Source organism: Maylandia zebra, linkage group LG10 (assembly GCF_041146795.1).
Source record: "Maylandia zebra isolate NMK-2024a linkage group LG10, Mzebra_GT3a, whole genome shotgun sequence".
NCBI lineage: Eukaryota > Metazoa > Chordata > Actinopteri > Cichliformes > Cichlidae > Maylandia > Maylandia zebra.
Genome location: NC_135176.1, coordinates 10,721,814 through 10,748,815, shown reverse-complemented (window position 1 = coordinate 10,748,815; position 27,002 = coordinate 10,721,814). Strand labels below are relative to the sequence as shown.

Below are 27,002 nucleotides of genomic sequence, written 5' to 3'. Positions count from 1 at the left end.
GCAACCCTTATTAACAGGCGCAACAATAATAGGGGCAGAATGTTTGATGGATGGCTGTCCAAATTTAATCTAGCATGTCACTGTTTGTTGTCGAGTTGTGCTTGCTGCCTGTCAAATATGCTCCTACGGATATCAAGGTTGCAGAGAGAGTAACAGACAATACTGGTGGGACTGGGAGAAAACCGGTTTTTAAAATAGGCCGACGGTGGTTGTCAATCTTGAATCTAACAAGATGAGTAATTTGGTCTTTGCCACCTCCATCGCTCATTTCTAGTGAGCTTAATTAGATCAGCTCTTAAACTTTGCGGTCTCTCTGTTCTGTCTGAGTTTTAAGTCAATTCATAAAAATAATGAACTTAGTATGTCATCTTGGGTAATTTTTTTTCTAAAAATAAATAAATTCAAGATATTTGACAAGCATATTACATCCATTTTTATAGTCTCCCATTGTCAGACAAAAGCAATTGGATAGTTGATGGGCAAGTAGGGCAGGTTCAGACCGGTTCCCTTGTTATTCTATGAGAAATTAAGCAGATAATAGAGTTGATCCAAGTGATAAATGTGCAATTTGTAGCTTTTCATCAAAACTCTCAATATGATGTACGAAGAGATACGAGTACAAATGAGGGAGGCCCTCATAAATTAAAAAAAAAAAAAAAAAGAAATGTAGAAGTGGCCAAATCAACAATCTGAAACATTCTTGCAAATAAGAAAAGCAGTGAGCAGCTCACTGTAAGGTCACAGAAGAACTACAGTATTCTTTCATTGGTTCAGAAAAACAACATCAACCAAATCATGAACACCCAAGGACACTTTTTAGACTTTAAAATTGTCTCAGTGTGAAATCAACACATGCCTAATTCATTCACTTCCACGTCTCCTTTTTCAGGGTCGCGGGGGGCGCTGGAGCCTATCCCAGCAGGGTACACCCTGGACAGGTCTCCTGGACACACACAACCATTCGCACTCACACCTAATTTAGAGTTTCCAATAACCTAACCCCACTAACTGAATGTCTTAGGACTGTGGGAGGAAGCCGGAGTACCCGGAGAGAACCCACACAAACACGGAAAGAACATGCAAACTCCACACAAAGGCCCTGGCGTGATGGTGGAATTGAACTCAGCACCTTCTTGCTGTGAGGCAACTGTGCTAACCACCGTCCTGCCCCATAAATGTGAAAACACGGTGTAAACCGCTACAATATAAAGTCAGATTAGAATGTGGCAGACAAAAAGAGTCTGCACAGTTAGTTCTGCAAAAATTCCTAAAAAACTGATGCAAATTTTGTTTTAGCCAACCTTAAATTAAAGCTAAAAGTCTCTATTTTCATTACACTTGATTTAAAATCCACTGTGACAGTGCACAGAGGAAAAACTTTAAAAATATGTATTACAGTTCCAAAAAACCCCACAAAAAACTATGGACCTCATTATCAGCATGAGCGCTGTGGTGTGAAATCCTGAATTATAATTTATATTGTTTGAAGCAGGGCATTTTCTGCAGTGTAGAGCTTAGATACCTTTTTACTTCCATGCTGGCTGCATGGCAAATCCTCTTAATCTTCTCAGCTCTTTGTAACAATATGCACATTTCCCACAATGCCAGTCTATTTGGCGAGCTCCAATTCATGATCACGGTATTAACGGAGACACAAAGTGGTAATATCTGTTGGTCGTCAGCAGAATAAATTCAGATTTAATACTAACGCAAGCAACATGGTTAAAAGGCAAAAAATACACGCTTAAACATACACACAAGGAGAACTGTGATGAGCTACAATCACCTTTATTTTCAATACAGCACATACACTCAAACTGATAGAAATACAAAAGTTCCTCTTATCCCTTCTTTGCAGTGAAGTTTAGAATATGCTACAGTAATATACACACACATCCCTCATATTTGAAATGATACATACCATGAATGACATCTTCTAACTTATCAGTTAATACTTCCTTTCAAACGGGCCATGAATAAATGACCCACAGTGACCTGATGCAGAACATCAGATGCATTTCTTAAAATACAAACTGGAGTGTGGCTCGTTACAGTTGCGGTGGAGAGAATGGATGTTTTGTAAGATACATTAATCCAACCCAGAAAGACACTTTATCTTGGGAAACACCGAATTCCTCCCACTCGAGATTATACCTCACTTATTATGGTCTAACGGCACAATAAAACAAAGACTAATAAACAAAAAAACTCCTTCACAGAGATAATATTAACATCCCACTGTAGATTTCTGGATCCTCTTTCACTGCTTTGAGTCGCAGCATCTAATACACCCTCCTGTCCCCTGATTATCACAACTGGAATGATCTGAACAAGTTGGAGACAGAAAGGCAAAAGAAACCTCCACGGCGATGCTTTCATAACCCGCACAGCCGTGGAGTCAAGTGGGAACAGAAGAACGCCAGAAAGCTTTCAGTCGTAACAACACAGAGTGTCAAACAGAAATCCTCACGCTATACACAGGCAGTAACTTTTACAACTGCTCAGATTTTCATTCAGCTCCAAAGTTCAAGTTTGAAGCAAATAAACTCGCTAACATATGATCTAGTGCAACTTTAAAAAAAACCCCCGACAACAATCAGAAAAGTGTAACAGCTGGAGATCAGTAGTGACATTTGGGTGACCCCTATTTTCTGTCCTCAAAGCTTAAAAAGAAGCAGCTGGAGTAATTGCCACAAATTCGCTGACATATTTCTGAAAATAAAAAACAACAACAAAAAAAAAAAACGAACAAGGGCTAAAATCTGGCCAACGCCACAATTCTAAGTGCCAGCTTTAAAATGCCCGGTACGTTTGTGCATGCAAGCCAACTACAACGCTAAAAGAATGACACGAAGATTCACTGGCCCTGAAATGCTCGCTTGTTTCTGTGAAACAAGTCTTAAAAGATGCATTAAAATGTTGATTTAAAAAGAAAGACAAAAAAAAAGACACTGTAAAAGCAGGCATTTGGAGTAAAAGGAGTGAAAGGCTAGGTCTGAATGCACCTTCGTGGACATTCAGTCAACTTTCTTGCTGCGCAGTCTGAGTGTGTCCAGCAGGTATCTGCAGGCGGTGCCGCTGTGCTGCGAGAGGAGTGTGAGGAGCTTCCCGTGGATGAGCGTCAGCAAGGTCTGGTGGCCCGTCGCCCAAACCCGGTACCAAGGGCCGTAAAATGGATCGGACACAGCCGGGCAGAGCATGTTATTCAAGTTGACCTCAGTCGCCTGGAGGAGAGCAGAGACGAGACAGAGTAAGACCTAATTTGATGCCAATATGAATCCAAATTTATCCAGTGGATAATTCATTATTTTAATTTTTTTAAGCAAACATTATGGTTGACTTTGCTGTACATATCTTTACAATCATTCTCTTCCAATAGATTTCAGCTCCAAAAAGCAGACACTTAATTGACTGATGTCAGACTTCATTGCCTGGAAATCCTCCATGACTTATTAACCGGCTGTTGAATGAGTCGTATCATTGTAATTACTAAAGATTTTCAGGGGTTTTACAACCATTTAGTCAGCACATGCTAGAAAAGACAAACATCAGCACTGTGGGCCTTACAATCACAATTCATTGATTACTCTGTACTATCATTTTTCAATCAAGCAGCTACTCTCTGCCCTCTTTGTGCCAGAAACACCCTGGAACTTAAAGCTGATGAATTGCTTTGTTAGGGAATAATGCTGATTTGCATCCAGCAGAAAATAAACTGAATGTTGGTCCAAAATAGGAGATCAATTTGGAGGCAACAGGCTGCATAATTTTTTACTATAAACTCTAAAGTTGTGAACAAGCCAAACAGGGAGCATCAGTGGATCATCAATAATTAGGTGTTAATATCTCAGGATTTATGACTAACAATATCACACACACACTTTGTTAGGTACACCCGTTCAACTGCTCATTAATGCAAATATCTCAGCCAATCACGTGGCAGCAGCTCAATACCATTTAGGCATGTAGACATGGTAGAGACAATCTGAGTTCAAACGTAGCATCAGAATGAGGAAGAAAGGTGATTTAAGTGGCTTTGAATGTGGTTGTTGGCACCAGACTGGTTGGTCTGAGTATTTCATTAACTGCTGACCCAACTGGGAATTTTCCCACGCAGCCATCTCTAGGGTTTACAGAGAATGGTCTGAAAAGAAGAAAATACCCAGTGAGCAGCAGCTCTGCTGGTGAAAATGTGTCATTGATGCCAGAGGTCAGAGGAGAATGGCTGGACTGTAGGTATTCAGCAGAGCATCTCTCAACGCACAGCATGTCAAACCTTTAACCGGATGGCTACCACTGCTGCCAGCTAAGAACAGGAAACTGAAGCTACAATTCTCACTGCACAGCAAAATTGGACAGAAGATTAGAAAAACGTTGCTCGGTCTGATCTCTTGATTTTTGCTGTGTCATTCAGATGGTAGAGTCAGAGTCAGACTGTGGTTCAGGCTGCTGGTGCTGTAATGGTGTGGATATTTTCTTGGCACAGGTGGGGCCCCTTAGTACCAAAGTGAGCACGATTCAAACACCACAGCCTGCATGAACAAGCCAAACAGGGAGCTGACCGTGTCCATCCTTCTATAATCACAGCGTACCCCGTAATCTGCTTTCTTCAACAATGAGCTCACTGTACTCACTGGCCTCCACAGTCACCAGATCTCAGTTCAATAGAGAACCTTTGGGATTTGATACAACAGGATATTTGTATCATCTGCAGCAACTGCAGCAACTGGTACACAGGTTGTCCTTCCTTGAAGAATTTTGATAAGTATTACCAACAGCATGCTGACAACAGTCCACATGAAGCTCTGAGCCTGTGCTGTCACAGTTTGGCCCTCATCGCTCAGAAGCCTACGCCTGCCAAATTTTCCTGCTTCTATTACAAATAAACCTCACTCTTCCCTTTCTACCCCAGTGACACCCTGTTTAGTTTATTTTTATTACTCACTTATTATTTTTAAGAGTAGTATAAAGGAAATGCACCTACAGTTTGCTTGTACAAGCTGGTATAAAATGATCTGAATCAGCTCTTTCGGTTTTAATATTTACTTATTGTAAATTATTTATCTGAAAATTTAAGTATTAACTTTGTAAAATGGGAAAAAGAGGTTGTTTGTTGGTGTTCATAAGCACGTCGCATGTTCAGAAACAGGCCTAACATGTGTGCATCACTGTGGGGACCAGTTCAGACATGCATGGATTAAAAACATGACAATGATTATACCTGCTGTCTCTGTTTAGCTGCCTGCTGCAGACCAATCCAAAAATTGGCAGATGATTAACTATCCAGGACATATTGGGGGAAAAGTATGCATGTTGCTCAATGAGAAATCATCCAGAGTACTTAACTAAGCTCCATTTTATCAACTGCAGTGTGTAATGTTTTTTAGCTCTAGATAAAAGGCCATAATTTTAAATCCAAATATACATTTTCTTCACTTTTAAATTGACCAATAGTTCTCCTCGTGTGGGTTTTCACCCATAGTTCAAAGTTATGCGTGTTGGTCATTTTAAGTTGGATACGAGAGTAAATGGTTGCGATAGTGTTGACCTGCTCAGGGTGTACCCCGCCTAATGTCAGCTGAGACAGGCTCCAACCCCTCCTATGACAGAGTGGATGGGTGAATGGATGAACAGCTCTAGCTACACTGTGAACTCTAAACAAAAATATCTAGTATTTTCACAAGGGTTTGCTCATTAAGCTTAGACCTTAACAGTCTAGGCCAATGCTGAAATACTTTTTTCCCTCTGTACCTGTGTAACTACTATTTTTTAGGTTTATGTTATTATTTTTTTTTTAAAAACAAAAACCTACAATTTCAGTTTGTTTGTTTTTTAAATCTTAAAGCTTTACCACAACTTTATGTCTAAGGCAGTGATGGTGTAATAAAAATATAGTGAAATAGCACACAGTGTCCAGCAGAGGGCTCCATCTTACCAGGCCAAGGAGCTGCAGGAAGGTGAAGTGATAGAAGAACAGGATGCCTGTAGAGAGCACAGCCCACCACATATCTCCCAGAGGCTCAGGCTTGTACACACCTGCAAAAAGAAACACTTTGAGTTAAAGAGACAGCAAACACACAAAATGTGTCATATGTGCCAGTCCTGGCCACCTGTTTGACGACATGTAATCTAGAGAAGAACCAAAAGCTATTTCTATACACTTCCTCTTTTATGTGTCCTTAACACGTCAGCAGAGTTCATAGAGAGAAAGTGGAACCGCAGAAAAAACAAGAAACAGGATATGGTGTCAAACTGGCTTTTCCTGTTTGCTCATTGCTGGCATTCGGAGGACAAGTACCAGGAAGTCGTATCAAATGTGCTCTAATTGTACAACCTTAATTCTGAAGATATTGGCATGCTGTAAATGTAATGCAATTTAATGCTTTAAGCTGCATTTATGAATGGGACAGAAATTAGGCTCTGACAGGATCATTCCTGCTTTTAATGCAATGCACACTGAGGGAATGACAATCACAGGTTTCCAATATTGGTTTTCTGTGTTCTTTGCGCACAGAGATTTCTTCAGATTTTCTGAATTTTTGATGATAGAGATGCACTGTAGATGAGGAACATTAATCTGAAATGCAATTTATCGCAGAATGGAGAACCGCTGCCCATTTTCACTTTTTGTTGTTGCCATCAAAGTCAAAACGAGCTAATATTTTTCACATGTAAAATGTGTGAATTTAAAACGTGTTCTACTGTGAAGAAATTACAGCTTTGAGGTCTGCAAACCATTGCATTCTGCATTCATTTATATGCTAAACAGCATCCCAACTTTTCTGGAATTGGATTTGCATAGGCAAGAAAATAACCCCATCTGTTGAGCTCTACTGTTACATTGCTAATAAACATGATCAGGCACTTCTATTCTATTACTGGGTTACAAGCTTGAAAATTTGCATCGATGTCAGTTTTACCAGTTAAACAAGATGAACTGTCATCTGTGCTTACAGATCAAGGTTTGAATAAAGTTGAATAAACGTTGCTCCCACTGATGTCCTGCTTTAGACTCACTCATTTAGTTCCTTTTATCAACCCCTGGGTTTTAACAGCTCAGATGTCTTCAGTAAGAGCTGTGCTCATGTTCAAATCTGTCTGCATTCACAACACGTTGCATAAACAATTTTTAGGAACCATGTTAACTAGTTTACTGAGATTGGCAAAATCAAAAAGAGGCACACAACAAGGAAATAAGACTAGTTAACAAACTAGAAGTGAAACTTCCAGAGAGTAAACATAACTGAGTGTGGATCACCATGAGCTACAAAAAAAGGCATCACTCACCAAGTCCATAATCAGAAACTATAACCTGGTCGCTTTTTTAAACCCAAGTCCATATCCAGCTTTCAAAGGCTCTCTATTGTGCTTTACTGAGCTTTCAATAATGTCTAATGCATAATAGATCTACTGTTGCCAAATAATCAAAAAATTAGTCCAATAATTCAGTTAAACTTTAACTAATACAGTATCAAATCATAACAATAGTGGCCTCAAGCTTTACGCTGTAAAGTAAAGACACTACAATAATGCAGAGAAAAGCCTAATAATCAAAAAAGATTACCCCCTATGGGCAAGCACTTGGCGACAGTGGGAAGGAAAAACTCCCTTTTAAACAGGAAGAAACTTCTGGCACAAGGCGGCTCAGGGAGGGGTAGGCATCTGCCATGACGGGTTGGGATGGGGATTGGTGGTTGGGTTCAAGTGATGGTGTGTGAACAAAATAACTGTCAGTGAATTTTTTTCAAAGTTGTGCAGTCACATGGCTTGGACACACTGGTTTTTCCCTTTGTGCTTACTTGTAATTGTCCACTAAGTTTTACCACAGACATTGTCAGTCGGGACACCACATGGACAAGGGGGACAAAGTCTTTTAATCTTTGAAATTCAGGTGTTTTGGCGCCTATTACCACATACACAAACACTTGCAGAAAAATAGGTTGTTTTACAGAGCTCTGTACTCGCTCTGTTGTAATACGAAGCCACCGTTGCAACAAGTCAGTGTTTGAAATGTCTGGGAGGGATGAAATTTCACAGTTATCTGTAAAAGGTTTTATTGCATCTAGGAGCGACAGAAACTTCAGCCCATGCCAAGCTACAGAGTGGGGTTCACAACTGTTGAAATGCACTATATGCAAAATTCACCAACACTCTTCTGACACCACTGTTAATTTTGTTGACCAATGATTTTCGTCATAGTTTTTGTCCATGACTTTTATCATCGGGCGAAAATAAGAAGATGGCTAAATAAAAACAAATGTAGGAGGGCAAAAACTATGATGAAATGTACTGACACTTCAGTGATTAAACATTTTACGAAAATATTCTGGAGAGATGCAATTCAAATCAGACATAATCAAGTTGTGTTGAAAGAAAAGACAAGTTTGGAAGTGATCTCCTTGTACTGTAAGGTTGGATGAGCACATTTGATCTGCCCCTGTGTGTGTGTGTGTGTGTGTGTGTGTGTGTGTGTGTGTGTGTGTGTGTGTGTGTTTGTTTTAATGGTCCAAATAGGTCCTAACTAAATCAAAATTTGCTGTCAAAATTACATGATAACTGCAGAGTCCCAAACCTCCTCTGACATTATCGTCAGCACAGAAACTGCAGTTGGTGCTTCGTAGTATGGGTTTCTCTGACATTAAGCACCAATGGCAGTTCCTATAGATGTAACATGTAAGAGGTGCAGTACTTTCAGCCATAAGCAGTATGAAATCTGCTATATAGAGATTGAGCAATTTAGTAGTACTGTTTGAAAGTTAGCTGTATTAAAGGGCCTCCTGTATATGGTTGTATGAGACTCCTTTTATGTCATCCAGGTCATTGTAGTCTAAAGAGCTAGGTTTTTATAGCGGGTTCACCCGAAACCTTGGCTGATTGTGACCTACACCCCTTTTCACATCTTGGCTCGTGTGATTAGGTGGAGGATCAACAGGGAGTATAATTCTGAAACACGTACCCTAAAGCAGATGACTCGTAATCTGGAGAGGAAATGACGTGTCACAAATCTAGAGGATCATCATTTAGCCTGGAGAAATAGTTTGCTGCTTTATAAGAAAGCCCTCCGCAAAGCCAGAACATCTTACTATTCATCACTGATTGAAGTAAATAAGAACAACCCTAGGTTTCTCTTCAGCACTGTAGCCAGGCTGACAAAAAGTCAGAGCTCTTTTGAGCCAACCATCCCTTTAACGTTAACTAGTAATGACTTCATGAACTTCTTCACAAATAAAATTTTTATCATTAGAGAAAAAATTACCAATAATCATCCCACAGATGTAATATTATCTACAGCTACTCTTAGTACCATTGATATTAAGTTAGACTCTTTTTCTCCAATTGATCTTTCTGAGTTAACTTCAATAATTACTTCCTCCAAACCATCAACGTGTCTTTTAGACCCCATTCCTACAAAACTGCTCAAAGAAGTCCTGCCATTAATTAATTCTTCGATCTTAAATATGATCAACCTATCTCTAATAATCGGCTATGTACCACAGGCCTTCAAGCTGGCTGTAGTTAAACCTTTACTCAAAAAGCCATCTCTAGACCCAGCAGTCTTAGCTAATTATAGGCCAATCTCCAACCTTCCTTTCATATCAAAAATCCTTGAAAGAGTAGTTGTCAAACAGCTAACAGATCATCTGCAGAGGAATGGTTTATTTGAAGAGTTTCAGTCAGGTTTCAGAGCTCAGCACAGCACAGAAACAGCTTTAGTGAAGGTTACAAATGATCTTCTTATGGCCTCTGACAGTGGACTCATCTCTGTGCTTGTCCTGCTAGACCTCAGTGCAGCGTTCGATACTGTTGATCATAATATCCTATTAGAGCGATTAGAACATGCTGTAGGTATTACAAGTACTGCGCTGCAGTGGTTTGTATCATATCTATCTAACAGACTCCAATTCGTGCATGTAAATGGAGAGTCCTCTTCACACACTGAGGTTAATTATGGAGTTCCACAGGGTTCAGTGCTAGGACCAATTCTGTTTACATTATACATGCTTCCCTTAGGCAGTATCATTAGAAGACATAGCATACATTTTCACTGCTATGCAGATGACACCCAGCTCTATCTGTCCATGAAGCCAGATAACACACACCAATTAGTTAAACTGCAGGAATGTCTTAAAGACATAAAGACCTGGATGGCCGCTAACTTTCTGCTTCTTAATTCAGATAAAACTGAGGTTATTGTACTCGGCCCTGAAAATCTTAGAAATATGGTATCTAATCAGATTCTTACTCTGGATGGCATTACCTTGGCCTCCAGTAACGCTGTGAGGAACCTTGGAGTCATTTTTGACCAGGACATGTCCTTCAACGCACATATTAAACAAATATGTAAGACTGCTTTCTTCCATTTGCGCAACATCTCTAAAATTAGAAATATCCTGTCTCAGAGTGACGCTGAAAAACTAGTTCATGCATTTATTACTTCCAGGCTGGACTACTGTAATTCATTATTATCAGGATGTCCAAAAAACTCCCTGAAAAGCCTTCAGCTAATCCAAAATGCTGCAGCAAGAGTCCTGACAGGGACTAGAAAGAGAGAGCATATTTCTCCTGTTTTGGCTTCCCTTCATTGGCTTCCTGTTAAATCCAGAATTGAATTCAAAATCCTGCTCCTCACATACAAGGTCTTAAATAATCAGGCCCCATCTTATCTTAATGACCTTGTAGTACCATATCACCCTATTAGAGCGCTCCGCTCTCGCTCTGCAGGCCTACTTGTTGTTCCTAGAGTATTTAAAAGTAGAATGGGAGGGAGAGCCTTCAGTTTTCAGGCCCCTCTTCTGTGGAACCAGCTTCCAGTTTGGATTCGGGAGACAGACACTATCTCTACTTTTAAGATTAGGCTTAAAACTTTCCTTTTTTCTAAAGCATATAGTTAGGGCTGGACCAGGTGACCCTGAATCCTCCCTTTGTTATGCTGCAATAGATGTAGGCTGCCGGGGGATTCCCATGATGCATTGAGTTTTTCCTTTCCAGTCACCTTTCTCACTCACTATGTATTAATAGACCTCTCTGCATTGAATCATATCTGTTATTAACCTCTGTCTCTCTTCCACAGCATGTCTTTATCCTGTCTTCCTTCTCTCACCCCAACCGGTCGCAGCAGATGGCCGCCCCTCCCTGAGCCTGGTTCTGCCGGAGGTTTCTTCCTGTTAAAAGGGAGTTTTTCCTTCCCACTGTCGCCAAAGTGCTTGCTCATAGGGGGTCATATGATTGTTGGGTTTTTCTCTGTATCTATGAAGCGCCTTGAGGCGACTTTTGTTGTGATTTGGCGCTATATAAATAAAATTGAATTGAATTGAATTGAATGACCCTCTTGGGGGGACACTCCCCTAGGACACATGTTAAATCTGGGATTCGACACCATTTGAACTTTGAACTGAAGAAGCTTCTCGGATGAGAGGTGAAACGTCTTCAAGCAACTTAAAGAAGTCCAGACGCTTTTCCTTCCAAGCTCTTTAGAGAACTCCTTTTAGTTAAACTGGTTTTATAGTTGCTCTTCAGTATCATCTATGTAAGTGGAAATGACCAAACAATCTTTCATTAACAGACACTGAACAGACAAAACAAAAAGCTGGTATCCACAGCATCTCAAATGACACAGACAAAAAGTGAATCCATCCATGGAGATATTATCACTTTGCTCGGCTGACATGTGAAAAGTCAGAATGAAGAAACACCTACCTCCTTTCCTGAAAAGATAAACAGGCACCAGGTACATCATGGAGTGCTGGATGTAATAGATCTCTTTCTCAAATGGCAGCTGAGAAAATGAAAAGCAAACAAACCACTTTAATTCTTTTACAGCACCCAGATATAGCAGAACAGCCCCCAACTTGCTCTGGGCCCTGAAATCTTAAAGACCTGTGGCCTTACAGTCTCCAGCTATGCTACTGCTTAACAAGCAACCATGACAGAACATTACCCAAGTGAACAAAGAGATGGAAGAACAGCAGGTACACCGTCTGTCTATTTTAGCTGCCTTTATAAGGCACCTTTCTTCTAAAAATGTATGGCCTCATTAATGATCACTGTCATCATACAAAATCTATAATAATAATAATAATAATAATAATAAAATTGTATGAAACTTGAGTGTTTACAGCAGTTTGAAGTTGGAGCTTTCGTTTCTCAGGGATTACGTGTACATATGTTGACCATGTTTTTTTTGTTTTTTTAAAACTGGGTGGAGTGGGTGGAGACGAGTGTCGCGGTGATTTGTGAAAGAAGAATGGCAGCAAAAGTGAAAGGGAAGATTTACAAGATTGCAGTCAGACTTGCTATGATGTCTGGTTTAGAAACAGTGGCGCAACCAAAAAGACAGCAGGAAGAGCTGCAGAGCCCAAGATAGATGGATAGTTTAGAAACAAGTGAATCTCATGGACATTTTAAAGACAAAAGTTAGAGAGGGAAGGCTGAGATGGTTTAGATATGTGCAGAGGACAGATGCAGTGCAAATATTGAACAACAGATGTTGAATATGGCTACACCCTTTGTTTGTCCTGCTGTCAGGCAGCAGGAAAAGGCAAAAGAGAAGATTTATGGATGTAAAGCAGGAGGACATGTAAAGGGTTGGTGTGACCGAGGAGAATGGTAGGAACAGGCTTAGATGGAGACAGATGATCCACTGTGTCGACCACAAAAGCATAATATGGGTTCCCTTTTATGGTATAACTCAAGAAACGCATGAGATCTTTGTCCACAGTGTTTTTTTTAATTTACAAGTGACTGATGTAAACTGCCTCTTTTCCTGTTGGTTGGCAGGCACGTAATGTTCAGGGTGCAATCATAGTTTAGTGTGCTCTGTAAGAAATACTGACATAAAGTTTATTGATGTTATAAAATGCAAAACAGCTGTGTAAGCCTTCATTCCCTGCTTGAGAAAAACAAGTTTATCTGATAGGGAACTGCAGATATGGCAGAACAGCTCAGCCTTATTTCTGTGAGAACTGTTATAAAAGGAAAAGCACTTAGTCTTAATGGCTATGCTGGTTTTTTTTTTTAAGTTTAAAACTTACCAAAGTGACTTCATTCAAACAGATCAAGTTTAAATTTGTGAAATATCTCCTGCACCCACTCAAGCTGCGCCTTGAGTGAGTCAGAGCTTTCAATTTTAATTCAATCGTTTTATACGGCGCCAAATCATAACATAATCATCATCATAGGTCTCTTTACACAGCAAGTTCTAGAGCTTACGATATTATAGAGGAAACCAATGATACCTGCACAGACACAGTGTAGTCTTTTTCAACACAACATCGCCGTTCCAGAGGTAAGTGATAACATTCGTTTAGCTGCTCAGTGAGTGCGACACTTAACCTTGTACACCTTGGAGACCTAACAAAGGCTAGAAGAGGGCTGCTCATAAATGAGATCTGAAGATCACGGTCTACTTACCAGTCTGGTGTTGACTACAGGGAACATTAAAGCAAGTAATGCACCATTCAACATGTGGACCTGCAGCCTGAAAACAATAAAAATGTCAGACATTAAAAATACCTACAAGGTCACTTGCTATTTACCTAATCTGTGTAAACCTTTCTGAGTCATGTTAGTTTCTCTCCTGTCCTTCTGGTTTCACTTTGCTCTCTTCCCTCTCCAGACACAGAGCAGCGCAGAGGAGAGAAGTTACCGGGGTTGAGCTATGGTTAAAACAATAAAGGCTTTCTAACAAGTGTGAGTCTGTCTAAAGCATCTCTTTCAGATTTATCATCAATGAAAGAAAAGAGGAAAAAACAGAATAGGAGAGGGAGGGAAAAGGGCTGTTATTACTACACTCCCCTCTTGACTTCTGCAGGCCATTTGCCCTCCCCAAAGCATTCAACCCATAGAAGACTCTGCCACTACTGACATATGAATCAATTCCAGCTGATATAAGGGACAGAGGAACAGGTGGAGGACAGCTTAGATTCTATCCCATGTTGCCGAAAACCAATCAGACTCCTCCCTGATGCTGTTAGCAGCAGCTGTCTCTTACTCTTTGTTAAGGTCAGTTTCTTGTGGGAGCGCTTATTGTCTAAAGTCAGGTCAGTAAAGTTTCAGGCGATCACTCTCAAAATAAATTTGCTTTGATGTCACGATTTAACAAATCAGTGCATCCATCTACTCATTCAGACTAATTAGTATAATTTGGTTTGAAGCTTTTAGTTGCACCATCCAGCGCACACATATAGCCTATCTGCTCCTAGTGGGAGCTGCGATGCTTATTTAGTAAACCTGTATAAATAAACCCAGCATAAGGAAAAATGTGTCTTTTGAACTAACATTAATGTTAAGAGGCTCCAAATACAGAACAGAAGCCAAGGAGCATGTGTGTCAGAGTGTGGAGCTCCATCTATCTCCTGTGACTGCTCTTTTTGTCAAATGAGCCAAAATAACTGTTGTGACAGACGAGGTCGCCGGGAAAACAGCAGTGCCGAAGTAATGCCGCTTCAAATAAGTCCGGCTGTCACTCTTCTGAAAAGCGGTTCATTCAAATTCAAAATTTACAAAGCGTAACGAGCATTAGCGACCTTATATTTTTCCATCACTGTAATTAATTGCATGTCATAGGCCAAGACCTGAACCTCTGATACTGTTGTAGCGTAAACATCTACTTTATGTAGTAACTATTTAATATGACGCTGCTCCTGCTAATTTTACAATTTTTATTTGGCAAGTACAGTCCAGTGGTTGTTGAACTGCCTTCATACATAAAAGGGATAAAGATGTAATCTTAAACATAGATTTACCATTTGCTACTGCAGGAGAATCTGAGCTTTACACGCAACAAGCAAACGTTTCCAGCAGCTACTACTTCACATTACAGAAAGGTACAGTGACTGTTATTGTGAAGCAGTCACAGGAAATGTAGCACATCAAAAATGTCAAATATTAAAATAATAAAAAAGGATCTATTTTAAACTTGTTATGTGCTGTGCTCATTGCAGGTAGAAGACCAAACCCTCTTTGGTGGGCAGCAGGATTAGTTGGGGCATTCTACACGGCAGTCACTTTGAAACTGTAAATGTGGTGAAATAAACTTGAGGTTTGCATGTTTCAGTTAGTGGGCCTGGTTCCACACCACCATCACAGAGTAAAATGCCATGTTTACACAAACAAATGACAAGCGCCTCGAACAAAAGGCCATGACTCTATTTCTTACATAAATGAGACAAATTAAAATATGTTGTTACGACAACAAATGAACTAGCCGACTATGTGAACGAACATCTTGACCTGGTGGATAAATAATGTTGGCAGTTCAGTAATTCTTCAAACGATTGGATATTTATTGGGGCATGTTTCACATTTCTATCCCATGTAAGAACCAGCTTTTTGTGGTTTCATAAAGTTGCTATGACTCTGTACACTGTGTTCACTGTGAGGCTCCCGTGGGCTACTGGAACAGAAAGTGACCCTGCTTGTATTTATTTCTGAGTAAATCCCACATCGTGTTCCCACCGGCAAAACCAGAGTCATTTCTGCTGAATAATTAACTGCTCAGACCGGATGAGTTGTTGAAGAGGAGACTATAAACCCAAATACATTACTATACAACTGCTTACTATGGGGGAAACCAATAAGTAATTACAATCAACGTCAACCACAATTTGGATTATATGAAAACAAAAACCATGAGCTTTGTCTGCCCAGTCATTAGACGTTACATTCAGCAGGACAAGCGGCTCATATGGCAGTCGTGGCCTTTCTACAGTCTGCACTAAAAAACTCTATATTTTGCCAATTCAGACCTTTAAAGTTTAACTTAAATGTAGACGACAAGTTGAAAACACTAAACAGGAAGAACCCAGGAGTGCACGTACGCTCACCTGAACACAACCATAGCTGTCTTACATGGCGGGCAGGCCAGCAGGAAGATCTGTTGAGGAAAGCAGAGAGAAATGAGCAACGACATTATTGCATTAAGCTCATACGGTTGTTATGGAACAGCTCGAAGGCTTTTAAGAGCTTTCAGCTCCGAGTTCTGCAAGAGAAAATGAACTGCTTTAACAAGTTTGTGCTAACACAAGAGCAGAAGCATTGAACAGAACATCCCAAAGGCAACTGTGAGGTCTCCTTAGTCCAAATTAAGAAAAAAAAAAAATACATAGAAGAGGTTCAGACAAGAGGATAGGCCCACAATTAGGATGGAATTTGAGGCATTAGAGCTGCTGGGTGTTGGCACTAATGAGCTGATTTCATGCTAAACAATCTCAGTTCACAGCTCACTACTTGGAAGTCAGCTTTCACAAGAAAAGGGAGGCAGCATTTGAAAACAAAGGTGAAGTGACTTCCTGATATATTTCCATTGCCAAAAATGATTTCTACCAACAATCTGACTTTATTCTTGTAAAGGAGAGTGGATCAAAAGACAGCCTGCAATCTGTGCATGGTGATTGGGCTACTGGGCCCCGAGAATAGTTCAAACAGGAATTTGTTCAAAACACCATCTGACACACGAAAACTTAGTTTGCCTGAAGGCTGGAAACAGAATTACAGAAAAGAAACTGACCCGAGATTCATTCTCCAAACACACAGTTGATATATTTGGTTTGTTTTTTGTTTTAAATGCGTCTCCGGGATTGATCTGTGGCGTGCCTATCAACTTTATTAATCTGCAGCGTGTGTGGGACTATTAAAAAACACTCAGACTTTCATAGTTATATTTACATCTTCAGTCTTTTCTACATATTTCCCCCTCATTCTAACACGCGAGTCATGTTTCGCGTTTTAAAACACCACAATAAAGTCACGAGAAGGAAACAATGCGTGAAAATGTTTTGCCGTGGATAAAACGTGCTTGCCAAAGCTGACAGTTTGTTGGTTCCTGCAGATGTCATTACTGTCAGCCTCCATTGTAAACAGGGGTTGGCAATACGTTGCTGGCAGTTAAACGTTGTCACTTTGATAATTTGTCTCATGTCTGAGCTATCAAAGCAATTAGACAACGTTCTGCAACTTGGAGCCCTCAAGTCTCTCATTTTAAATGAATAAGAAGTCGTTATAAAATAAACATGCCATAGAGTTGCGAGCTATTATCAAATAAATGTTGCATATAATTGGTTGTACAGACTATGTAAGGTTTCTTTAGCTCATTTCAGTCTCATATGAACACTTCTGTGTCAATCAGTTTTGATATTGTGTGACGATTTAATATTTTGCCTGAACGTGGCAGTGATGCCGTCATTTTCTCCATCACCTTTCAGCCAATCACCAGTTTATGGCACCTGTTAATCGCTAGTGTAACGCTACCCTTTTGGCATTAGTGTCACTTTACCCTCTGATCCTTTACTTATTTGTAACGGCTTGACCTTGTTCACTTTTTGCATCACAGAATCAGAGGAGAACATTAAATTTGCCTTTCTTATGTTTGTCACTCCTTGCTTGACTGTTAGCCAGAGCCTTAGGGCAGCCTTCACTGCAAAATATTGTTTTATTTGAACATTAATGCCGTGAAGGATAGAAGTATATAATTCACAACATTCGCTGAAGTATTTTTCTTATAACGACAACTTCCACAGTTTTGCAGTACGAGCCAACTAAGAAAAAAAAAAAAAACTGACAGTCAACATTCAGCAAATAACATTAATGTCAAATGTTATAAAGGGTTGTATTTGCACACATTTTTAAGAGAAGTAAGTGGATGCTTTTCTGTATGTGGCAGCAGTAAAGGTCTTGGCTCCAGCGGTGCCATTAGCTCTACTTTAACAGCACACAAGGGAATAGACTCAGAAATGGATTTCATGCAAATTACTGAGCAAGAAGATTTAGCCCATAAACACTTCTGATTGTTGACTTTATGCAAGCAAAAAGAAAGAGAAATTCATGTGGTCATGCCGGCACTCCAACCTTGGACGGACACTGATATTCCTCGATCAAAATAAGTTGAGTTCATTTGAAATTATGCTAAGGTTGCGTCTGATCCAAGAAGTATTCAGGGAAAGACGTTCTGTGTTAATTCAATTCAAAATCCCACTTAAGCCTATAACTAGGATTGATCTCTGGGTGGGACACTGGCCCAAGAAGTCATGATCCTATTTATAGGTGAGAAAGACTACTTAAGTGTAATCCAGTGACTGCTGTATATTTTCAAAGAAGTCCTGGATTAAAAAACAAAGAAAGGAAAAAAAAAAGGTATAAAATCTGCGTGATGCAAGTACAAAAATATGCAAATCAGGTATGCACAGTAAAAATTAGGTGTCAGTTAATGCCAGATCTGACGTTCATTTTTTCACTGAACAAACTAAAAGGTACAGAAATGAATCATATTTGCGCTCTCTGAGAAAGGCCATCAATTAATAAGTAGGTACTAGATATTTTTATTTCCTGGTTCAGGAAACGCAGTTCTCTCCCGTGCGTCGTCACTGGCATGTTCTTCGATGCTCATTGAGTTAATTGGCATTGACAGGAAATGACTTCCTGATTGCTGTGAACATTGACAGAGTTGTGACCATGAACCTTCCAGGAGGCGAGCTCAGTGACAAAAGACAGACTGGTATGCAGTGTGAATTTCGCTCTGCCGCTGAAAGCAAACAAACTGGGCTGGTTAACTATTTAGCGTGCTGACGGAATTGTGTGAAGCAAGTTTTTCATAATTAATATGAGAGCCTGTTTTGTTACCTGAGCTGTAGGATGGATTAACAAGGCTGGAACTGGGCCCACTCCTCACATACACTGAAGCTAAAGCTGGTGAAGCTAATCTGTAATAAGTCCAGTTTGTTCTTTGTGGTCTATTACACAGTTTACAGCTGTAGGATTTCTCTGCAGGAAACACATCACACAGTGCGTCATGTGCTCATCAAGCAACGCATTGCGAGTGGGTGTTTTTGTAGTCGTCAACCACACTAAAACATGCAAACCTCAACCACACAAGTGCATCAAAATGCTCCCATATCATAGAACCCTTGTAATTTTCAAACCCATGTAATTCTGTTAGAAATAAAAATACCAGCATGTCAGATTTCACTCTAAAATGGGTTCATTCATCATATAGTGAATTTCAGGGTGTGCAAGAAACAAAGAATTGCTAAAAGAGTCATTTTGACACCCATAGAAATCAATGAAAAATGCTCATGGCATCCTTGGTTGCCTAGCAACAGGTTGTTTGTTTAAACATATTTTGATATCAAGGCCCTAACGTTAGCCAGAACTAGCTAGATGAAGCAATTGATAGGATTAACATACAACGAACTATAGGTAACTCCATATTTGATATTTTATATTTAAGTGGATGAGCGGAGAACCAGGCATGTTGCTGTTGGCTGTGCAGAGCAGCGGTGCACCCATGGCTAAACGGAGCAGAGTGTCCACAATGTGGAGAACTAATATGAGGAAATAAATATGACTATGTAAATAAATGCCAGGGAAAGGGTCTAGACTGCAAAGAAAGCTCAGAGCACCAATAATACCGCCCCCCCCCCCGCCAACAACAACAACAAAAACAACAGTTAATAGAATTATCTCCACTTGTATAATCACAGTAATGAGTCAAACCAGCCTTGATGCTCTTGTTGTACTAATAAAGACACTGTTAAGTCTAACTGCTGCTTTTCCCTATTAATTTTACAGCTGAAACACAATTTTATCTCAAGGTACAGCTTGCTGGAACATTGTGCCCCAAATATTGTCAGGTTCCTGTTGCCCTTCTACTAGCAGTGGAGAAGGAAAAGACCAGAAATAAATATAACAATAATTAAGTAGTGTTGACTCGAAGCATTTTCTGGAATTACAGGGAGTAAAAGGGAAAGCAGTCATTCAACAAGACAAAATAAATAAAAAATTTGAGAACATGACCTTGCAGACAAATATAGTTCAGCACGGGCGAATATGATGGGGACATTTAAACTACCTTCACAGTGTGTACCAACTTGTGTCAAGGTAAGGGTACAGCTGAAAGTTGTTTGCATAGAAAGATAAAGGAGTTATTTATAGATTAAAATACATCATTGCTAATAAGTCAGACTTCCTTTTAACGAGTGCAACCATAGAGTGACATGCCGCAGTGTTTCGAGTGCGATGCACATGAGTAAACATACTGTGATGCTCAGGGTTATTGCGACAGCTGCTACATTAAATGTGGCTATACCTAACGATGAGGCCGATGATCTGTTATAATGGTGCTGATTATTTTTGCCATACACAGACTGTTAATACTGCGATACATCCATTTATCGGCAGCCTACGCGCATCCATTCAAAGCTGCTGCAGAAATGCAAGATACCTGCTTTGCAGACAGATGACTTGACGTTTCCTGCAGCCGACAGCAACATTTATCACGTGCCCACGTGATATCTGTTAGCTGCGAGTTCAGCTGTGCCTGGCGAGATCTACAAGGGAAGAAAGTTCACTTGATAAAAGAAGGTCGTGTGTCTTTAACTTGTGGGGAAAAAAAGAAGAAAAAGAAAAAGGGAGAATCCAGTGGCAGGCGATGCCTCATTTGGACAGCGTATAAACGTTACACTGTATGGATGTAAATGCCTTTAACCTTTATCCCTGAACACTCATGATGACAAGCAAAGAGCTCAGACAGAATCCAAGGCTCTACGTCAGGGGTGTCAAACATAAGGCCCAGGGGCCAGAACTGGCCTGCCAAGACTCCAATCTGGCCCACTAGAAAATGTGAAAGAGGGATTTTAGACTAACTGTATTTTTTAAATAGGATTTTTTTCCTACAGCTTTTCCTACTGATAAAGACCTGCATGGCCATTTATAGTGCACTGAAGTAACAAATAAACATTTAAATAACATAATGACTATTTAGTACATAATTTTCCATTTTCAGAGCGAATCCACTGTCTGTGAATTAAGAAAAACTTGGATACCAACATTTTTGGTCATTTTACACAGCTTAGAGCTACAGCTCAGAAATGCTGACAGATTTCTTTCATTTACAGCAGAATTTCTGTCATGTAGAAAACCAGACTTGTTATTAAAACTGCACTTTTTTATATGAAGATATTTGTGGGACTTGCTGTGTAAACACTTTCACTCTAAATGTTTCACTGGTTTGATCCACTTAAGGTGATAGTGGGCTGCAGGTGGCTCACGTACAAACATATTTATGAGGGAGAGCCAATGAAAAAACTTCTTTATGTCGATAAAAACAGAATGGCTTGTTTCAGTTTCAGACAGCAGAGGGACCGCACCAGAGTTCAACACAGAATCTATGTAGAACATACAACGTAACCTACATAAGCGGTTACAAGCATAAATGTCAGTGCTGGCATTTGGTAGTTAATGCCAGCACTGACACTACCTGTCAGTGCTGGCATTATACGTGATGGAAACAAACAAAAATAAATGCTGGGACTTTTCTCCTTCTGGGTTCATGGTGTTTTTCATTCCCCATTGAAGTGTAAATCAGTAAGGTCGGACTGATGAACAGTTTGCACAGAGGTCCATCATAAGCAGAACACAGAACTATGAACCTGGAAATTTGTATAATAGGTCTTTTAATAGCTGTTATGTTCAAGCTCTTTGTTCTTTATCTTTGTGCAAGCTAGTTCTGAAATCTAGAAATCTATAAAACGGCAGGGGAAGTTCGTACTGTCTTCGTATTAGCACCAATCGCAAGCCATAGAAGAAGCATAAAGTGCGTGCCCCTCCATATATCGATTTCTCCAACTTGATATACCCATTATTTGATTTAGTTGTTTATGGAACCACACCCATTTCCGCTGGCCTCAAACGGAAATACACGATAATAAACTGATCAGTCGGGAGACCCTCAGCGTGCCACGATGACTGCTGCGGTACTATGTGGTGGAAAACGTACGAAAAACCCGTGCTGCTGGATGTGAAGCACTCAGTCATCACACACTAAACTCCATCCCCTGTGGGGCTTTCTCACCTTGATATTTGCTCATACTTGCTGCTCTGTAAAAGCTCCTACTGACACCGCCTCTATTCCTCCACCTACAGATACTATGACTGTGCCAACAAGCGCCACATTTTCCCAAAGTCGCATTGCTTTGTGCTCGGAGAAGGAAAATATCAAACTCACTAGCACACCAAATTTGTGTTTTCAAGAATAATGCCAGTCCTCTTCAAAATGTGGATTTGGTTAACAGTCATGAAAACCAGCTGCTGCATAACAACACTGAAAGGCACGCAAACTGACGCAGTGTAGCAACGAGAGGGTATTTTCTTTTCAACAGCACAGAGGTGGTGTTCGTTCCTCATTGAGTGTACTTAAGAGTGAACTGAAACTCACTATTGTTTCCAGATGCACAGCTTTAACAAGCTCAAATGAGACAGGAAATAAATGGGTGCTTGGAGAGCTCTGCATCCCTCTTTAGATGTTTTTATCTGAGGTTTCCATCAGGCCTGAAAGGGATTAAAACCACACCCATACGCTAGAGATGCAACATGAGGAAAGTGTGATCACGATAGGAGCTCATGCATGCATGAAACAAAACAAAGAACAATTAATAAGCCACGATTTCTTTAGAAGAATGTTCAACAAAGACAGCCGAGCCCACAGGCACTACCTTTAATAAAGCAAGAATGCAGGAATGCATGACGCCTTCTCTTTTCCAGCTTTTTTTCTCCCCACATCAGATTCAAGCTCCAGCAAGCATGTGCTACAAATAATCAGTTGGTGCCAGTGTCAACACCCCCTCACCCACCCCTCCTCTGGATGGGAGAAAAAAAAAATCTATACGTAGATGATTTTCACAAGTTGTGAAAGCTGTACAACTTCCTTTTAAAACCCATTTCCTCATTTGATCACGCCCCTTTTAACACCAACAACACATACACTGCTGTCCATCTCGCCCTTACATCAAGGACATTTTACTACAGTCAGTCAATTTTTCATCACAGCCAGCAATTCTTCAGTGTCCGCTGGTTGTCATGCTACCTCCCTGAAACCTGAAAAATCCATCATCATTGAGCACATCAGCTTTGCTCTACTCTTCAATTTTCATGATGACTTGTCACATGGCAGTCATGCACCATGAAGATCAAGCAGTCTGCATGTGTAAACAAGCAGGTACTGCATATTTTGACTCATGATGGGGCGGCTGTAGCTCAGGTGGTAGAGCAGGTCATCTACTGATCGGAAGGTTGGTGGTTGATTCCTGGCTTCCCCTAGTCTGCATGCCAAATATCCTTGGGATATAGGGCTGCCACAAACGATTATTTTGATAGTCGACTAGTCACCGATTATTTTTGCGATTAGTCGACTAATCAGATCATCATCCATTGGACGTAAAACTACAGCTTATTGCACCAGCAGCATCTGCTCTTATATAACTATCATTAGCTTACAGCTTTAAGTGTTTAAGGTCTGTGCTAACTAAAAATAAAGACAAGATGATAGTTTATTAAATTTTAATGAAATTTGCAGATTGTTTCGGTGAAGTTTAATAAACTCCTTGCTATCTAAAATATACCCCAGAATATGCTCCAGAATATACCCCAGGACACTGGGGTATATTCTGGAGCATCTCACACTTCTGATAATCAGTTGTCTGCTTGAGTTTATTCAGCTGTGTAAAAACTATAACTTTAATCTCAGACAAACTGATTTACTCAGGAACAAATAAAATACTAAAAAAAAAAGCCAAACAATAACATTTTAAGTTATCTAAGTGACTCATATATATTTAACCTGAGTAGCGAAAGACGGCGGTGGGTTTGAAAACGATTTGCGGGGAGTCCGGTGTTCTCACCGGCTCGCTAACGAGCTAGTGGGTAACAGATGTCTCCGAAAACGTCGGAGCGCTTTTGAAAATATGTGGTGTCCTGATAAACTGAGCAGATATTTGAGGTTTACACAGCTACATTCTCGCCTGAAAATATGTTAAACGTTTATTTTGTGACCCAGAAAGAATAATAAGAGTAACATTAAAACTAACTAGCTGCCGCCATTGTTGGAAACTGCGCTGGGCCGCGCTTTGAATTCTGGGACACAGCTGCTTCTTCTTCTTCTTCGGGGTTTAACGGCAGCTGGCATCCTTGTATATGCAATGCTGCCATCTTCTGTTTCAGTCCGTTATTACACTCTTAAATCCTGCCACTTATTCCTGCGTCTTTTGTGATCTTACAAAGCTTCAAACGACGCTTCGACTATTAAATCAGTCGTCGACGATTTTGATAGTCGACGTAATCGTGACTAGTCGACAAATCGTGGCAGCCCTATTGGGATATTGATATTGCATTAAAGTTGTCTATTGAAGATGTTCATTTGAGGATCCTTCCATTATGTTAACTTTTATTACAAGTACACTCCCTAGCAGATCATTACATGGAGAAACCTTTGGAATGCAAGCATGCTGATCCACACAGGTATGCACACATGGGTATTCACAGACACGGACTAAAGCTTTCTTGGCTGCTGCCTCAAAGCACACTGTGCGCTGTCTATCTTGCGTGCTGCACAATATCGTTTATTATTTAGTAAATATTGATATCTATGACTAGCTAGTTTATTGTGATGGTGCTTTGTTTTCTCTATTATTATGTTGCTCTTTGTTGTTTGCTGTCTCCTCTGTTTGTTTTTTTTGTTTGTTTGTTTTTTTTCTCCATACAGGTGACCCAGGAGTTCTTTTTTTTTTTTCTCTCTCTTCCCCCCCCTTCTCACCGTCTCTTCTCCCCTTTGGTTTTCTTTCTTTCTCTCCCCCTCTTTCTCTCATTCATTCCCCCTGTCCTATATATTAAAAAAAAAAAAAAAAAAAAAAAAAAATGACAAAGGATGAACTGAAGCTCTGCCATCACGTAATGTCGCATACTGCTGTTTCTGATGTCATTTAGAAAAAAACAAAACAAAAAAAAAAAAAAACAAGTACGGTCAGAAGGATTTCATACACATTGCATATTTGTGCTTATTTCGAGTTGATGTTCGGTTCATTAAGGGTCTTAAGCGTCACTGGCGTGACTGTCCAGGTGATACATGCTGAGGGAAACTAGAACATAGAAGGATGATTGCATGCATGCTTACAATACATATAACACATATAATCTAGGAATGTGTCAGGCCTGAGGCCTTAACTCATTTGGTGTCTCACTATATTTTACTCTACTTGGCAACAGATGACCACAGTCAATAATTAGCCCCAGAGACCCTGAGGGCTTGAAGTTTATTACCTTGTGTGGAAGGTGTTATAGAAAAGAGAAGTTCTATGTCTGTTTGTAGCCATTAAAGATGTACAAGATGTACCATTAACTGTGACTAATGTCTGGAACCTATTTTTCTGGGCCCTCCATGGTTTGTCTCACTGCTCTACATTGATCGATTTCGCGACAATACTAACCCCAAATTGCTCTCTGGTGTATCCATCGGAGTATGAATGTGTGTGAATGTTAGCTATAAAGCACTTAGAAAAATGTGCTTGTGCGAATGGGTGAATGCACAAGTTGAGTAAAGCGCTTTGAGTGTTCAGATGAGTAGAAAAGCGCTACATAAGAACCAGTCCATTTACCATGATCTAAGTGTTATTTAACACATAAAAGCAAAGACACAGCTCCCTAATGCTGATTAAAGAGTTTGACATCGACCTCAGGCTGGAATTGACCTCACCGGCTTACAGGCTGTTGATACAACAGCTTCATAAAATAATATTTGGAGACAAAGAGGGGGACAGCTCTGGTTTCACAGCCAAGGAATGAACTTGAGATGTCTTCTTTCGTGGCAGCACTGGACCAACTCCCTAACACACGGAACAATGATGTCCAAACAAGGCTCAAACTTGTACTTTCTTACCGAATTTCCTGTGGTTTTTAGAATCAATTTGCTTCTATTACTTTATTAAAAAGCTTTAAATGTGCTACATATATTAGTTTATAATTTCTTCCCCTGTTCTAAGCCTCGCATGGCTCAATAAAAAGCATGCTCATGTATCTCAAGGCGCCATAAAGCCATTAAGAGACAGTGATTGCAAAATATCGATCAGGGTGCTCCACCAGAGCTGGAGATGGGTGAGATCAGGTCAACAACCAGTTAATGAAAACAAGGGCTTCGAAGTCCAGCCAGCACACTAAAATTTATACCCCATCAACCCATCAGCTTTGAGAGGACAGCTCGGAAGAGAAGATGACATCTTCTAATAAATCCCCACTAGTCATACTCGTAATCCTAAAGGGCACACATCAGCTCTTTCCCTCCAGTGTCATGCTTACCTGCACCATGGTGACGACATGGCAAGGATTCAGCAGATATATCAAAGTCTTGGTTGCAAACTTGAAGCCAACCTCCACTCCGAAAGTCATGCACAGGGTAACCAGCAACAGGTTCTTGCCCAGACTATCCTCCTTTGCCCTTATGCAGTCTTTCCCGGCTACTCTGAGCTCTTTGGAGATGTTTATTTTCTTCAGTGCCACCAGAATCTCCACCAAGGAGATGAGGACGATGACCAGACTCTCGCTGATGCGCTGCTGTGGAGCGAGGAAGGCAGCACACTCGGGGCCCCCGTTGCCCTCAAACTTGGGGTCCACCCCGCCGTAGATCCAGTCCAGCAGGCTGTATATGTTATATCTGGACATATTCCTCTTCTCGTGTTGGAAAAGATACGAACAGGATGGAATAAAAGACGCCACACCGACCTCTTGGCGAAACATGAACTGCAAGATTTGCCTTTCGCAGCTCGCCTCGTGGTCGACAGATAGACATGTATAGACTGCCGCCCCGGTTCGTCTGAGCTAGCTAAACTACCTCATCCACAAACGGAGGAGGAACTTCAGCTAGCGACAACAGACAGCCGTAGTCAAGATTACCAGTGGATGCTGCCGGTGGTGGTGGTGGTGTTAGAGGGTGCTGCCAAGCCTCTCTTCTTTCACGTTCCTCACACACTTAGCTCGCTAGCATGGACAGTTAAACTGTAGTCGGCATCATACAAAGCAAGCCAGTGCGCTGGCTATCAGCTCTCAGACACATCAAGCTGGAGAGCTGGTATAGTTAGCATGTGTTAGCAACAGCGCCGACAGCCGTTAGGTAGCTAGCTCATCTACCGAGCCTTACTGAAACGAACAGGTATACATTATAGATTTGACCCCGAGTTTTGCCTTAC

At 40.5% G+C, this 27,002-nt stretch overlaps 1 protein-coding gene across 1 annotated transcript; it reads right to left on the bottom strand.

The window, feature by feature from the left end:
* Positions 1-1,772: 1,772 nt before the first annotated feature.
* tmem164 (transmembrane protein 164) lies at positions 1,773-27,002 on the bottom strand. The gene is made up of 6 exons (XM_004557320.5): positions 26,116-27,002; positions 15,825-15,874; positions 13,411-13,477; positions 11,698-11,776; positions 5,936-6,036; positions 1,773-3,224 (listed from the first exon to the last, which is right to left on the bottom strand). The coding sequence occupies exons 1-6, from the start codon at positions 26,551-26,553 to the stop codon at positions 3,018-3,020; spliced, it is 942 nt and encodes a 313-aa protein (XP_004557377.1). The 5' UTR covers positions 26,554-27,002; the 3' UTR covers positions 1,773-3,017.